The 13864-nt window shown below is 62.0% G+C and overlaps 3 protein-coding genes across 3 annotated transcripts; 2 read left to right on the forward strand and 1 right to left on the reverse strand.

Moving 5' to 3' along the window:
• Positions 1-1007: 1007 nt before the first annotated feature.
• CDA (cytidine deaminase) lies at positions 1008-2465 on the reverse strand. Its single transcript, XM_067311012.1, has 4 exons — positions 2309-2465; positions 1938-2049; positions 1723-1780; positions 1008-1552 (listed from the first exon to the last, which is right to left on the reverse strand). The coding sequence occupies exons 1-4, from the start codon at positions 2451-2453 to the stop codon at positions 1439-1441; spliced, it is 429 nt and encodes a 142-aa protein (XP_067167113.1). The 5' UTR covers positions 2454-2465; the 3' UTR covers positions 1008-1438.
• Positions 2466-5217: 2752 nt separating this feature from the next.
• Positions 5218-6902, forward strand: FAM43B (family with sequence similarity 43 member B). Its single transcript, XM_067311290.1, has one exon. The coding sequence runs from the start codon at positions 5976-5978 to the stop codon at positions 6900-6902; it is 927 nt and encodes a 308-aa protein (XP_067167391.1). The 5' UTR covers positions 5218-5975.
• A 784-nt stretch (positions 6903-7686) lies between these two features.
• On the forward strand, positions 7687-12400 carry MUL1 (mitochondrial E3 ubiquitin protein ligase 1). The gene is made up of 4 exons (XM_067311115.1): positions 7687-7822; positions 7913-8000; positions 8660-8780; positions 10230-12400. Exons 1-4 carry the CDS (start codon positions 7703-7705, stop codon positions 10960-10962), a joined length of 1062 nt encoding a protein of 353 aa, XP_067167216.1. The 5' UTR covers positions 7687-7702; the 3' UTR covers positions 10963-12400.
• Positions 12401-13864: the final 1464 nt, after the last annotated feature.

Consider the following 13864-nt stretch of genomic DNA (forward strand, 5'->3'; position numbering starts at 1 on the left):
CCGCGGCCGGGGCAGGGGCGCTGCGTGGGGCACGGCCACGGTGCTGCGGGGTGCATGGTCCTGTGCACAGCCCCGTGCACGGCCACGGTGCTGCGGGGTGCATGGTCCTGTGCACAGCCCCGTGCACGGCCACGGTGCTGCGGGGTGCATGGTCCTGTGCACGGCCCCGTGCACGGCCACGGTGCTGCGTGGTGCATGGTCCTGTGCACGGCCCCGTGCACGGCCACGGTGCTGCGTGGTGCATGGTCCTGTGCACAGCCCCGTGCACGGCCACGGTGCTGCGTGGTGCATGGTCCTGTGCACGGCCCCGTGCACGGCCACGGTGCTGCGTGGTGCATGGTCCTGTGCACGGCCCCGTGCACGGCCAGGGCACTGCGTGGTGCATGGTCCTGTGCACGGCCCCGTGCACGGCCACGGTGCTGCGGGGTGCATGGTCCTGTGCACGGCCCCGTGCACGGCCACGGTGCTGCGTGGTGTGTGGTCCTGTGCACAGCCCCGTGCACGGCCACGGTGCTGCGTGGTGTATGGTCCTGTGCACAGCCCCGTGCACGGCCACGGTGCTGCGGGGTGCATGGTCCTGTGCACGGCCCCGTGCACGGCCACGGTGCTGCGGGGTGCATGGTCCTGTGCACGGCCCCGTGCACGGCCACGGTGCTGCGTGGTGTATGGTCCTGGGCACGGCCCCGTGCACGGCCACGGTGCTGCGTGGTGCATGGTCCTGTGCACGGCCCCGTGCACGGCCACGGTGCTGCGTGGTGCATGGTCCTGTGCACGGCCCCGTGCACGGCCACGGTGCTGCGTGGTGCATGGTCCTGTGCACGGCCCCGTGCACGGCCAGGGCGCTGCGTGGTGCATGGTCCTGTGCACGGCCCCGTGCACGGCCCCATGTACAGCCCCGTGCACGGCCAGGGCGCTGTGTGGTGCACGGTCCCGTGCACAGCCCCCCCGTGCACCACCCTCCCTGTCAATTAGAAAATTCATCCAAATTTTTTTTTTTTCATTGCACATCATTTAATTAAAAGGACAGTCACAAAGTGGCATTGCCCTGGAAACCGAAACCCGCTGCGTTACTCCCCCAAAGCCCCCCAAAATCTCCCCTCCCCGTCCATGCCTTCGGACAGAAAGAAAAGCAAGGAACAGAAGCCGGCAATCGATGAGCAGAGGACGCGCTTGAGGTGACGACAGCCCGGTCGCAATAAATTGCACAATCCGGATTGCCCGTACGCCACAGTCTATAGCTTATTAACAACCCTGGGATTTATGAAACCTTTCCTTTTCGCTTTCCCTTCTTGGTCAAAATTGAAGAATTCAGCATTTTTCCGAGTCGCGGCTTTGCATTTTTCCCAAACTTACGGCTCTGCGTGATTTACGGATCCGGCCGGCGGCAGCGAGCGTAGCTTTGGTGTCTCCCCCTCCACCACCCCCCCCAAAAAAAAAATCACAGCTTCCTCAGGTCCTCCGGCCCGAAGGAGAGCGGCAAAAGCTCCTCCAGCCTCTTGACGACGTAGGTGCCGTCGGGTTTGGTGAGGTACACGTCCCAGTCCTTGCCGAACTTGGGGGGGTGGGGGGGGGGAAGGTGACAAAATCGGCGAGGGGGGCAAAACCCAGCCCCCTTCCCGGCGCCGCGGGAACGGTGCCCAGGATTTTCCCGCGGGCGCCCAACGCTGCGGGAACGGCGCTTTTTGGGGGGGGGGGGACCGGGGGGGGGGGGGGGCCGCTTACCTCTCGCATGACCTGCCTGCAGGCGCCGCAGGGCACGATGAAGTCGTCCTCGAGGTCGCTGGCCAAGGAGAAGCGGGGACGAAGCTGAGGCCGGACAACGGGAACCGGCCCCCTCGTCTCCGGCCCCTTTGGGGGCGAAGCCGTTTCGGGGGCAGCATCCCCCCCCCCCCCAAAACCGAGGGGAGGCGCGAAAGCCCCCCCACGCAGCACCTTACCTGGCGATGGCCATGGCCTTGAAGCTGGTGTGACCCTCGGAGACGGCTTTCTGGATGGCCGTGCGCTCGGCGCACACCCCCAGGCTGTAGCAGGCGTTTTCCACGTTGCAGCCTACGGAAAAGCGGGGAAAGGGAGGGGGGGGGTTCATTCCCCCCCCTTAAAACTAACGCCGCCGGCTTCGAGCCGCTCGCGGGGCGGAAAAACCCGCCGAGCCGGGCGAATCGGCCGAAACGCTTCGGCGCTCGCGAGCAAACTTCGAGGCTTTTTTTTTCCCCCTTTTTCTCCAGCAGGAAAATAAAAAGAAGGGAAAAGGAGGAAAAAAAAAAAGGGAAAAAACCAGCTCGCCGCATGGAGCCTCGCGGGCGCTTACCGGAGAAGATGTGGCCGCCGGCGGTGAGCAACGCGGCGCCCACGGCGAAGCGGCTGTAGGGGCAGTAAGCGGCCGCCTTGGCCTCCCGGCTGCGCCGCAGCAGCGCCCCGAGGCGCTCGGCCTCCGGCGGGCAGCCCCGCTCCATCGCCCCGCCGCCTTCCCCGCGCCCCGTGGTTAAATATTTCCCCGGCTTCCCCCCCCCGCCCCCGTCGCGGGGGCCGGGCCCGGAAAAACGTTTCCGCCGGCGCCGTGGGAACCCGCTCGGCGCCGCGGGAAGCCGAGCGAGACCGCGGGAAGCCGCCGAGGCCCGGCCCTCCCGTTCCCCGTTTCTCCCCCCCCCCGACACCGTTTTTTTCCCCCCTTTTTCCTCTTATTTAGGCCCCGCGTTTCCAAAGGCTCCGATAGGATCGGCAGAATATTTTCTATCGCTGCTTTTTTTTTTTTTTTTTTTTTTCCCGGCAGCAAAGCGGTTTCGTGACTCCACGGGAAAATGTCGTAAAACGTGTTCGAGGGCGGGGTGGGGGGGCGGGAAACACCAGTTCCGCGGCGGCGAGGCGAAAGGATACGGCTGAAAACGGAGGGGGGGAAGAAAGAGAAATCAGCTTTTCCAGGCCTCTTAATTAATAGTTAAAACTCCCCATCGAAGATCCCGATTTAAGAGTTGCTTTTGCACCGAAACGCCGCCCCGGGGAGGAGGGTGTCCCGGGCGGTTTCGGTGTCCACGCGACTGCGGGGCGGATACCGGGAATTGCCGGGGTGGGGAAACGCGGGACAAATGCTGCAGCCCGTGATGACGGTATTGAAAAAAAAAAAAGGCGATATAAAAGCCAGGAGCTTCCTTCCATGGAGAAATCCCGCAAAATCCCCGTGCGCGGCGGCGGCTGCGAACCCGCGAGCTGCACTCGCGCGGGCCGTTGCAGGGGGCTTCTGGCCGAGTTTCCCTCCGGGAATAAGGGGCGAACTTCCCTAAGCAATTCCCGCGTCCGTCGTTAAACCCGCGCTCTCGTTAAGGATGCCAGTCTGCACCGCGGCTGCCAAAAGGAAGGTGCGGGAAACACAGGGCAGCCCGAAAGGGAGCCCGATGTGATTCCCAGCGGGATATTGCAGTTGCAGGGGGAATATTGCAGTTGCAAGGGGAATATTGCAGTTGCAAGGGGAATATTGCGGCTGCAAGGGGAAATATTGCAGTTGCAAGGGGGAATACTGCAGTTGCAAGGGGAATATTGCAGTTGCAGGATAATATTGCAGCTGCAGGATAATATTGCAGCTGCAGGAGAATATTGCAGCTGCAGGAGAATATTGCGGTTGCAAGGGGAATATTGTGGTTGCAAGGGGAATATTGCAGTTGCAGGGGGAATATTGCGGTTGCAGGGGGAATATTGCGGTTGCAAGGGGAAATATTGCAGTTGCAGGGGAAATATTGCGGTTGCAAGGGGGAATATTGCGGTTGCAAGGGGGAATATTGCGGTTGCAGGGGGGAATATTGCAGTTGCAGGGGAAATATTGCGGTTGCAAGAGGAATATTGCGGTTGCAAGAGGAATATTGCAGTTGCAAGAGGAATGTTGCGGTTGCAAGAGGAATATTGCAGTTGCAGGGGGAGCGGGGAGGGACTTGCTGCCGGAATAATGCGGGAGCTATAAATAACCAGGTAACAAACACCTGCTTTCGGGGAGGTTTCATATCTGCTGCAAGAGGCCCTGTTAATATGAAAACCGGGCGATTTAATACGGATCCGACCCTTCTGGAGGCAGCCAGGGCATAAAGGCTCCGCTCGGATGCTGCCCAGTGCCTTACAAATAGCCAGACACACCCATGATGCTTCGAAACGCAGTATTTCCGCTTGCAAAAAAATACAAAAAATAATTAAGAAATACACTCTTGGCCTACAACGGCCTTCCCGGATTTTGAGAGAAACCCTCGGGGCCGGCGCGGGGCGAGGAGCTGCCGCCATCCCGGCCCTAGGAAATAAATCACTGCTGCCCACTCTGCCTTAATTTCCCCTGCGGGAAGCGGGGAGCGACGGGGAGCCCCGGTGCCGGGGTGCGAGTTCCCCGCGGCGGCGAAGCTTTTGCATTTTGGGGGTTGCGGGGGGGGGGGGTGATGCCGGGGTCCTGGGTGGGTTTTTTTCCCTCGTGGGGGTGCCGGCGGCAGGGCGCGAGGCGGCCGGCTCGATGCCGCATGCCGGGGAGGTGGAGCAGCCCATGGAGGGCTGAGTCGCTGCCGTCGCTGCCGCCGTTCGCGCGGCAGGAGCAGGCGGGCGAGCGAGCGGCACCGGCTCCGCTGCGGCAGCGCAGCGGCTCCGCATTCCCCCCCCCACCCCTGCGCCGCCGGAGCATCCGCATCCAGGAGCAGGGGGAGGGGAGCGGGGGGCTCCGGGAAGCAGGGGGGCCAAGAGACCCCCCCCTCCGGGGCAGGGGAACCTGCCAAACCGGAGTGGAGCAGGGGGGCAGCTCGGCCGCAGGAGCGTCACGGCGGCGTGGGAACGGCGGGACCTGCCGGAGCATCGCGGCAGTGCGGGAAAGGCAAGATCTGTGGGAGCATCGCTGCTGTGCGGGAACGGTGAGACCTGCCGGAGCATTGCGGTGGTGCAGGAACGGTGAGATCCATCAGAGCATCCTAGCGGTGCGGGAACGGTGAGACCTGTGGGAGCATTGCGGTGGTGCAGGAACGGTGAGATCCATCAGAGCATCCTAGCGGTGCGGGAACGGTGAGACCTGTGGGAGCATTGCGGTGGTGCGGGAACAACGAGACCCACGGGAGCATCATAGCGGTGTGGGAACGGTGGGACCCACGGGAGCATCACCGTGGTGTGGGAACGGTGAGACCCACAGGAGCATCACAGCGGTGTGGGAACGGTGGGACCCACGGGAGCATCACAGCAGTGCGGGAACGCTGAGACTCACGGGAGCATCATAGCGGTGTGGGAACGGTGGGACCCACGGGAGCATCACAGCAGTGCGGGAACGCTGAGACTCACGGGAGCATCATAGCGGTGCAGGAACGGTGAGACCCACCGGAGCATCGTGGTGGTGCGGGAATGACAAGACCCACAGGAGCGTCATAGCGGTGTGGGAATGGTGAGACCCGCTGGAGCATCATAGAGGTGTGGGAACGGCGAGACCCGCGGGAGCATCACGGTGGTGCGGGAACGCTGAGACTCGCGGGAGCATCGTAGTGGTGCGGGAACAGTGGGACCTGCGGGAGCATCGCGGTGGTGCGGGAGCGGTGGGACCTGCGGGAGCATTGCAGATGTGCGGGAACAATGAGATCCGCAGGAGCATCATAGCAGCACGGGAACGGTGAGACCCGCCAGAGCATCACAGCAGTGCGGGAACGGTGAGACCCATCGGAGCATCGCGGCGGTGCAGGAACGGTGGGACCCACAGGAGCATCACGACAGTCTGGGAACGGTGAGACCTGCCGGAGCATCATGGTGGTGCAGGAACGGTGAGACCCATCGGAGCATCGTAGCGCTGCGGGAACGGCGAGATCAGCCGGAGCATCACGGTGGCCTGGGAACAGTGAGACCTGCAGGAGCATCGTGGCGGTGTGGAAACGGTGAGACCTGCCGGAGCATCACAGCGGCACGGGAACCGTGATCCCCACGGGAGCATCGCAGCGGCGGGGGCGAAACCGAGCGGGGCGGACGCCGCCGGCGGAGCCGCCATGCTGCCCTGGCGCCGCAGCAAATTCGTGCTGGCGGAGAAGGAGGGCGAAGGCAAGGCGAAGAGCTTGGCGCCGGGGCTGGGCTACGCCTCGCTGCTGGCCGGCTTGCTGCGTTGCCGACCCGACCTCTTCCCGGAGGCGCCGCTGGAACGCTTGGGCTCCGTCTTCCGCCGCCGCCGCCGCACCGTGGAGCTCAACGGCGAGGCGCCCACCTACACGGTGCGCTACTTGGGCAACGCGGCCACGCTGCAGGCCAAGGGCGAGGGCTGCACCGACGAGGCGGTGGGCAAGATCTGGGCGAAGAGCGGCGGCGGCGGCGGCGGCACCAAGATGCGCCTGACGCTGGGGCCCCACGGCATCCGCCTGGCGCCTTGCGAGCGAGGCGCCCGGCGCCCGGCGCACGCCTACCCGCTGCACCGCATCACCCACTGCGGCGCCGACGGGCGCCACCCGCGCCTCTTCGCCTGGGTCTGCCGGCACCAGGCCAAGAACAAGGCGGTGGCGTTGCGTTGCCACGCGGCCCTGGCGCCCGGCGCCGAAGCGGCCGGCGCCATGGCCCTCCTGCTGCGCCAGGCCGCCGCCGCCGCCCTCGCCGACTTCCGGCGCCTGCAGCGGCAGAGCGACGGGCGCCGCGGCAGGCAGCAGCGCCTCGGCGCCGCCGCCGTGCCCGCCGCCCCGCTCCGCAAGCTCCTCAACGCTCCCCGGGCCTACCGGGCGCCCGCCGCCGCCCCCCGCCTCGGCGCCATCCGCGAGGAGCGCGAGGACGACCACGACGACGAGGAGGAGGACGGCGGGGGGGAGGAAGGCTCCTTCGGGCAGGGCCGGCGGGCCGAGGTGCTGCGGCTGGCCGGCGAGCTGCGGGGCTGCAGCCTGCGGGGAGGCCCGGCCCCCCCCCTAATTCCTCTTCTTCCCTCCCCCCCCCAATAAAGCCGCGTTCCCCCCCCCGCGGGCGGTTTTGTCTTAAAATTAGGGGACACGGCGGCACGAGGTCGTCAGTGCTGGGGAGGGTGGGGTTGGGATTGGGGCTGACCCCCCCCCAAAAAAAAGGTCCTGGGGGGGTGGGATTAGGCTGAACCCCCCCCTAAAAGGGTCTTGGGGGGTGGAATTGGGGCTGGACCCCCCCAAAAGGGTCTGGGGGGTGGGATGGGGGCTGAATCCCCCCCAAAAGGGTCTGGGGGGTGGGATGGGGGCTGAATCCCCCCAAAGGGTCTTGGGGGGGTGGAATTGGGGCTGAACCCCCCTAAAAGTGCCTGGGGGGGTGGGATTGGGGCTGAACCCCCCCCAAAGGGTCTTGGGGTGGTGGGATTGGGGCTGGACCCCCCTAAAAGGGCCATGGGGGACTGGGATGGGGGCTGAACCCCCCCAAAAGGGCCTGCGGGGTGGGATTGGGGCTGGCCCCCCTCCCTTAAAAGGGTCTGGGGGGCTGGATTGGGGCTGAACCCCCCCGGGAGGCTGGGATTTGGGCTCCTCGAGGCCTGTGGGGGGTGCTGGGATTTGGGTCCCCCCCGCCGGGGGGGGCTGAGTTTGGGGCAGCCACGGGGCTCCCGGCCGCCCCCCCTCACCCCCACCCCCGCCTTGGAGGACCGCCCCGCCCCGCTAGGGAGGCACCCTCCTTCGCCCGCCTCTATGGTCACCATAGAGCGGCGGCTAGAGTGCCTCGTGACGTCATCAAACAGCGCCGTCGGGGGAGGAAGAGGGGCGGTTGCCGCGGTAACGGCGCGGCCGGCATGGAGGGCGGCGGGCGGCCGTCGGCGGCGCAGGCCGCGCTCTTGGCCGCCGGCGCCGCCGTCACGGCCCTGCTCTACTCCGCGTACCGGCACAAGGCCCGCGCCGCCCGCCGCCTCCAGGTGCGAGCCGGGAGGGCGAGGGGGGACCGGGGGGGGGTCGCGGGGGGGCCAGGCGGCGCCTGAGCCGCCTCTGCGTTCCGCTCCGCGCAGGGCGCCCGGAGGCTGCGGCTGGACGCGGAGCTGCGCGAGGCGCTGCGCGAGGCGCCGGGCCGCTGCCTGCCCTACGCCGTCATTCAAGGTACCGGCCCGCCGCGGGCCCCGCGCCCTTGTGCTCCCCCCCCCGTACGGGCCCCCTTTTGGGGGGGGGGCTATAACCCTAGCGCCCCCTTTTCTGGGCGGGGTTTAACCCTAACGCCCCCTTTTTTGGGGGGGGTGGAGGATTTAACCCTCGTGACCCCCTTTTAGGGGGGGCTTTAACCCTAATGCTCCCTTTTTGGGGGGGGCTTTAACTCTAAGGTCTCTTTTGGGGGGAGGGGGAAGATTTAACCCTAATGCCCCCTTTTTTGGGGGGGGCTTTAAACCTAATGCCCCCTTTTTGGGGGAAGGGGGAGGGTTTAACCCTAATGCCCCCCTTTTTTGGGGGGGGAACTTTAACCCTAATGCCCCCCCTTTTGGGGGGAGGAGGAGGATTTAACCCTAATGCCCCCTTTTGAGGGGGGGGGAAGCTTAACCTTAATGCCCCCTTTTTGGAGGGGGGGGGAGGGCATAACCCTAGCGTCCCCTTTTCAGGGGGGGAGGTTGGAGGGCATAACCCTAGCATCCCCTTTTTTGGGGGGCAGGCTTTAACTCTAACACCCCCTTTTTTTTGTGGGGCGGGTTCTTTAACCTTAACACCCCCTTTTTTGTGTCCCCCCCCCAATTTTGTTTCGGTTTTAACCCCCCCTCCGCCTGTCGCAGGCGCCGTGCGCTCGGCCAAGGAGACGCTGAGCAGCCAGTTCGTGGAGGGCTGCCGGGGCGTGGTGCAGAGGCTGACGCTGCAGGAGCACAAGATGGTGTGGAACCGCACCACCCACCTCTGGTAACGCACCCGGGCCTCCTTTCGGGAGGAGGGCAGCCATTTCATGCGCGGTTAGTTATTCACGAGCCGTCTAAAGCGTGGCCCGAAGGCCCGTTCCCCTCTCCGGCCGCCTTTTCCGTGGAGGAGACGAGGAACAGCTCTTGGGCAGCGCGTACAGCCCAACAGCTAAATTCCTTCCCCGGCTTCTTTCCGTGCCGCTCCTAAGCCCTACGAGTTAGCGCAGCCCCGCGCCTGCGAAAGCTCCGTCCTTCCTCGAGGAGGTGGTCCGCGGAGTCGAGTAGCAGCTCGCATAAGCCGTGCTCCGCTTTGAATGCTGCCTGCGCTTCCGCACACTGACGGAGGTGGATACTGGGAGTAAACGGCTCGGCTGCTCATCAAGCAAATATAAATCGCGTCCCATCAGGTTTTTCCAGGGCTCCCATGTGGTTTCGGATCAATAAAGTTGGGGGTTTTGCTCGTGTTGCCGTAAAATCGGCGCTTACCCGCATGTGGGAAGAATCTCTCTGCTGTAGGGCCCTTCCTTCCCCAAATTTGAAGTTGGAAATCAGTTGGTTACCATCTTCCTTGTTGATTTTGGGGGGGTGGGAAGGCCATGCAGCTGAGCGCAAGCCATCCACAGGGGAGTCTTACACACTGACGTGATTCCAGACATTGCCAAATTGGCAGAGGGGCCGGACGGAGAGTCCGGAATACGCTGCGGCCCCACTGTAGCTGCTAAAACAGAGTACGTTTTGCTGTTTTCCGAGCTGTATCCTTGCAGGGTTTATATAGGGACCATAGGAAACACACGCTTAGAGTAATGCGGCTTGGAGCGCTTGTCAGCAGTGCTAAGTCGTTGTTGCTGCTGAGCATGGTCACGATATAACACTTCCCCAGGAAAACGAAGCCGTAACAGGCAGCTTTCGGTTGAAGTCGGATGATAAATCTCGTGCTAGCATTGTAGCCGAACGCGGAAGCGAGAGCAGCCTTGTCGAAGGCAGCGGCTGAAACGGGAGCGTGGTTACGCGCTCCGAGCCCGGACGAAGCCTCAGCTAATCGGATTACGTTGACTAGGTTTGCCTGGGCGACGCGCGGGGTCAGTCTCACCTAGATAAATTCCGATTAGGACGACGCGGATGCGAGCGGTGCCTGAGAGCCCACGCTTGGGAGCGGGTCAGAAGCGAATTCGAGACAGGGTGGTGGTGCGGCGCCGAATCCCGCTGCACATTCCTGGAGCTCCAGCAGTATCCCACGCTGGGGGGCAGACAGGGACCAGCAGGCAGCATATTTATTTCCCTGTGGTAGTTTTAGCTACTTTTTCACACCAAACTCGAAGAACGGAGTTATTGCTCTTGCCCTGCGAACCATACTACGTTTCCCTGCTGTTTTTTTTTTATCCGGGGGAAGCGCTAGTGCAAAACTCCGGCTTCCGCTTGCGTTTGTTGTGCTCGGTAATCCCTCCTTCCCCAGGAACGACTGCGAGAAGATCATTCACCAGCGGACCAACGCGACTCCCTTTGACCTGGTGCCTCCTGAGGACGGCGGCAGCGCCGTGAGCGTGAGAGTGATGAAACCCCTGGAGGCCGCCGAGCTCAGCCTGGAGACGGTGTACGAGAAGTTTCACCCTTCCGTCCAGTCCTTCACCGACGTCATAGGCCACTACATCAGCGGCGAGCGTCCCAAAGGCATTCAGGAGACGGAGCAGATGCTGAAGGTGGGAACCACGCTGACGGGGGTGGGAGAGCTGGTGTTGGACAACGACACCATCAAGCTGCAGCCCCCCAAGCAGGGAATGCGCTACTACCTCAGCAGCCTGGATTTCGACGCCTTGCTGCGGAAGCAAGAGTCCAACGTCAGACTCTGGAAAATCCTCACGGTCGTTTTCGGCTTCGCCACTTGCGCCATGCTCCTCTTCCTCCTGAGGAAGCAATACCGGCACCGTCGAGAGAAGCAGCGCCTCAAGCAAATGCAAGACGAATTCAGGCAAGCCCAGGGCCGGCTGCCGCGCGAGACGAACGCCGAGGGCGCCGAGGCCCTCAAGAACGCTTGCGTCATCTGTTTGAGCGACCCCAAATCTTGCGTCTTTCTCGAGTGTGGGCACGTTTGCGCTTGTCACGAATGCTACCGAGCTCTTCCCGAGCCCAAAAAATGCCCCATTTGCAGACAGCCGATCTCCAGGGTGGTTCCCTTATACAACAGTTAGGTTTTTGTGGCTGGGGAAGCTTTTTTGCATCAATATTCCCCGTCTTCCGGGGTTTTTCTTCAAGTCCTGTTTGGGCCGGCCTGACTCACTGTTGGGGCGGTTTCTTTTGCTGGGAATTAAACATGACTGGGGAAAGAGGGGGGAACCCGCGTGGACAAGGGTGCTTTAATTGGGGTGCAAAGCCACATCTTAAAAGGATTAGGTCCAGCTGATGAGTGCTTAGGGCTTATATTACGCTCCAAAGTTTTTAAGGATGATCCGAGCGAGCAGTTCTCAAAACCTGCACCTGCGTTAAGTTAGTAAATAAACTTTTTAAGCTTCCCTGCGGTTTCAAGCTATTGCGTTTCTTAAGAGTGGGATTCTCCACATTCGTTTGCATTTTGGCTTTCTGAGCCCGCAGTCCCCGCGCATTGGGATCACCCGGATTTGCTTCCCCCGAGCGAAACACCCGGGTTACGAAAAGCCTGGTGAAAAAGCCATATTCTGGCTCCTTGGAGGCTGCAGGATTTGGACAACACTGCCATCTAGCTCCTAGGAATTTCATTTCAGCAGGATGGTCTTTAAAAGAGCTTTTATAGGGTTTTGTCTGAACACAGGTATTTGGGGGGGGAAAATCCATGGTGAATTCAAGCAGGGAGCGGGATTTCCATCGTCTCCTCCTACGTCTCTTACAGTTATCACTAAAAAAAGGCTTTTTCCCTTAAACTTCCCCCTGCAGCACCGAAAAAAACCAATTTCAATCCAAAAAAATAAACCAAACAAATCAATCTTGTTGCAAGATGAGAATCGGGAAGTGAAAACGCTGCAGTTGGTTTCTGCATCTGGGCTTGAGCCGGGATATAAAACACACCTCTATCACGAAAAACACCTTGGTCTTGGGTTATTAAATCTAAACGACCCTGAAGGTGGCGATGGGAGCGAGATAAACCATTCCCCCTCTCCCAGCCTCCTTATTTTTTAGAAGTTTGGCATCATTCCTTGTTTTCAGAAGGGAAACCGTCCTCGCTGCTCTCCAGAGCTGGAGCTCAGGGCTCGCCCGGAGCTGGCGGAGGCAGTGTCGGGCCCCTCCTGCGCCGCACTGTGCGGATTTCCCGGCCTTTATTTGCTCCGATGGGTAAAGAGCTCGGCCAGGCAGGGTCAGGATCCGAGACCTGCCGAAGGTTGAGTCTCGCGTGAGACTAGTTTTGTTGTTTTTCCCTTAATGCATTTTGAGATTTGCCCATGCGCCGCTTTTCTTTGCCCTTCCCGGCTTTTACAAGCTGGGCCAACCTATTAAATGCCCAAGGAATGCGAATCGCCTTCTCTTCCCGCTGGCCAAGGTTTGCGGGACAGCGGGGAATCGTATCCCTGCATCCCGAATCCAATACAAGTCATGATGGATACTGCCGTCCTCCTTTTTGTTCTGTAGCTGGTACAAAATAAACTTCCACTTGGAAAACACCTGTCTCCCGTTCCTGTGTTAAGACCCTGAAGCAGGAACAGGGAATTCCTAATGCCTGAGCGCGGCTCTGGATTCGAGGCACGAGATGGTCACGCTGGGTTGCTCCATCGCCTCCTGCTCCATGAGGAAGCTCCGCTCGCGTCCCGGCATCGACAGTCGGGTTTTCCCCACGGGCAGCGGGGCAAAATCCGCTCTCGCTCCCCTGCTAGGGGCGAGGAAGTGCTCAGCAAAGGAGGAAAGAGCAGCTTTTCCCATTTTCTTTTCCTTTTTCCTCCAAGCACAGGGGCCTCCCGGTCTATTAGAGGAACAGTTGGGTCACGTCGCCCCGGGGAATCGAAAGCACGAGCCCGGCTGGCCGTGCGCCGCGTTTCCTTACGGCACTCCGGCCGGGCTTTTTTTGGGCTGGAGAAGGGCAGGACCCTGCTTTGCTCCCAAGTGGCTTGGGAACCCTTTAACCCATATTTTATCGCACAACTGGCCGCGTCCTCGCGGCTCCCGGGGGCGTCAAGCCGCCCCCACCGGGCGCTCGTTTTGGTTTAGCTGCCTCGACCAGCTGCGTTGCCTTCCCTCGGTGGCAGCCCTTCGCTCCGAAGGCTTTGAAAAAAGGAAGCGGCCCGCTGCCGGGATAAATAGCAAATTAGGGGGTTGTTTCCTCGTTAAACCTTAACTAGATCGGCCCCGACGCGGCTTTGCCGGCTCCTCCGGGCTGTAGATGGCGGCGCCTGCCCGCCGCAGCGGCCTCCCACGCTCGCCGCCTCCACCGGAGACGGAGACGGGGTGGGGGGGGGGGAAAAAGCTGAGCCAGCTCGGTGCCGGCAGCCTCCGCTTCCCCCCTTCGCCTCCTCGCGTCCCCTCGCGCCGCGGCTCCGTTCCGAAGCTTCTTCGTGCTCGGTCGCCTCACCTTGCCCTTTGCACGTTTTTTTTTTTTTTTTTTATGGTGTCATAAAAATAAAAAAAGCCATTTCATCCTCGGTGCAAAGTGCTCTTTGGAAAAAGCAAAGGGAGGAATCGCCCCCAACTTACCCCCGCAGGATTAGACCCCTTTCCGCACGCAAACCCTGCTGGGAGGCGAGCGGGGGGCTTTATACCCCGAGCAGGGAAGCCGGTGCACCTGGGCTGGGCCCGTTCCCAGGTGCGCAGCGAAAAACACCTGCTAACAGCTTGTCCTGGTTATCAGCCCTTCCCTTCCCGCACCTGGGGCCATCCCAGCCTTTCCCAACCTTTTCCCTGCAAGCCCTTCGGGGACGGCGTCGGCAAACGGCAGGATCTGCCCCGAGGTCTCTCCCGGGGCAGCGTTCGGAGACGGCGCTTGGACTGTTGAACACCTAAAGAGCCAAATGGGTGCCGGGGGGGGGGGGAGTTGCTTTTCCCGCAGCAGCACCTTTCCGCTTCTTTTCGCTCCTTTTTTTCCCCCCGCTCCGCAAGGAAAGGCCCTAGGACGAGGCGCTATAAGTTTCCCAC

The sequence above is a fragment of the Apteryx mantelli genome, chromosome 26 (assembly GCF_036417845.1).
Source record: "Apteryx mantelli isolate bAptMan1 chromosome 26, bAptMan1.hap1, whole genome shotgun sequence".
NCBI lineage: Eukaryota > Metazoa > Chordata > Aves > Apterygiformes > Apterygidae > Apteryx > Apteryx mantelli.

What these genes read in the sequence shown, in the direction of transcription:
- FAM43B (XM_067311290.1), top strand. Translation starts at nt 5,976, where the DNA reads ATGCTGCCCTGGCGCCGCAGCAAATTCGTGCTGGCGGAGAAGGAGGGC.
- CDA (XM_067311012.1), bottom strand. Translation starts at nt 2,453, where the DNA reads ATGGAGCGGGGCTGCCCGCCGGAGGCCGAGCGCCTCGGGGCGCTGCTG. An exon ending in CGGCGGCCACATCTTCTCCG is followed by an intron (nt 2,050 to 2,308) that starts GTAAGCGCCCGC and finishes GCTTTTCCGTAG; the next exon opens with GCTGCAACGTGGAAAACGCC. An exon ending in AAGGCCATGGCCATCGCCAG is followed by an intron (nt 1,781 to 1,937) that starts GTAAGGTGCTGC and finishes CTCCTTGGCCAG; the next exon opens with CGACCTCGAGGACGACTTCA.
- MUL1 (XM_067311115.1), top strand. Translation starts at nt 7,703, where the DNA reads ATGGAGGGCGGCGGGCGGCCGTCGGCGGCGCAGGCCGCGCTCTTGGCC. An exon ending in GCGCCGCCCGCCGCCTCCAG is followed by an intron (nt 7,823 to 7,912) that starts GTGCGAGCCGGG and finishes CGCTCCGCGCAG; the next exon opens with GGCGCCCGGAGGCTGCGGCT. An exon ending in GCCCTACGCCGTCATTCAAG is followed by an intron (nt 8,001 to 8,659) that starts GTACCGGCCCGC and finishes CGCCTGTCGCAG; the next exon opens with GCGCCGTGCGCTCGGCCAAG.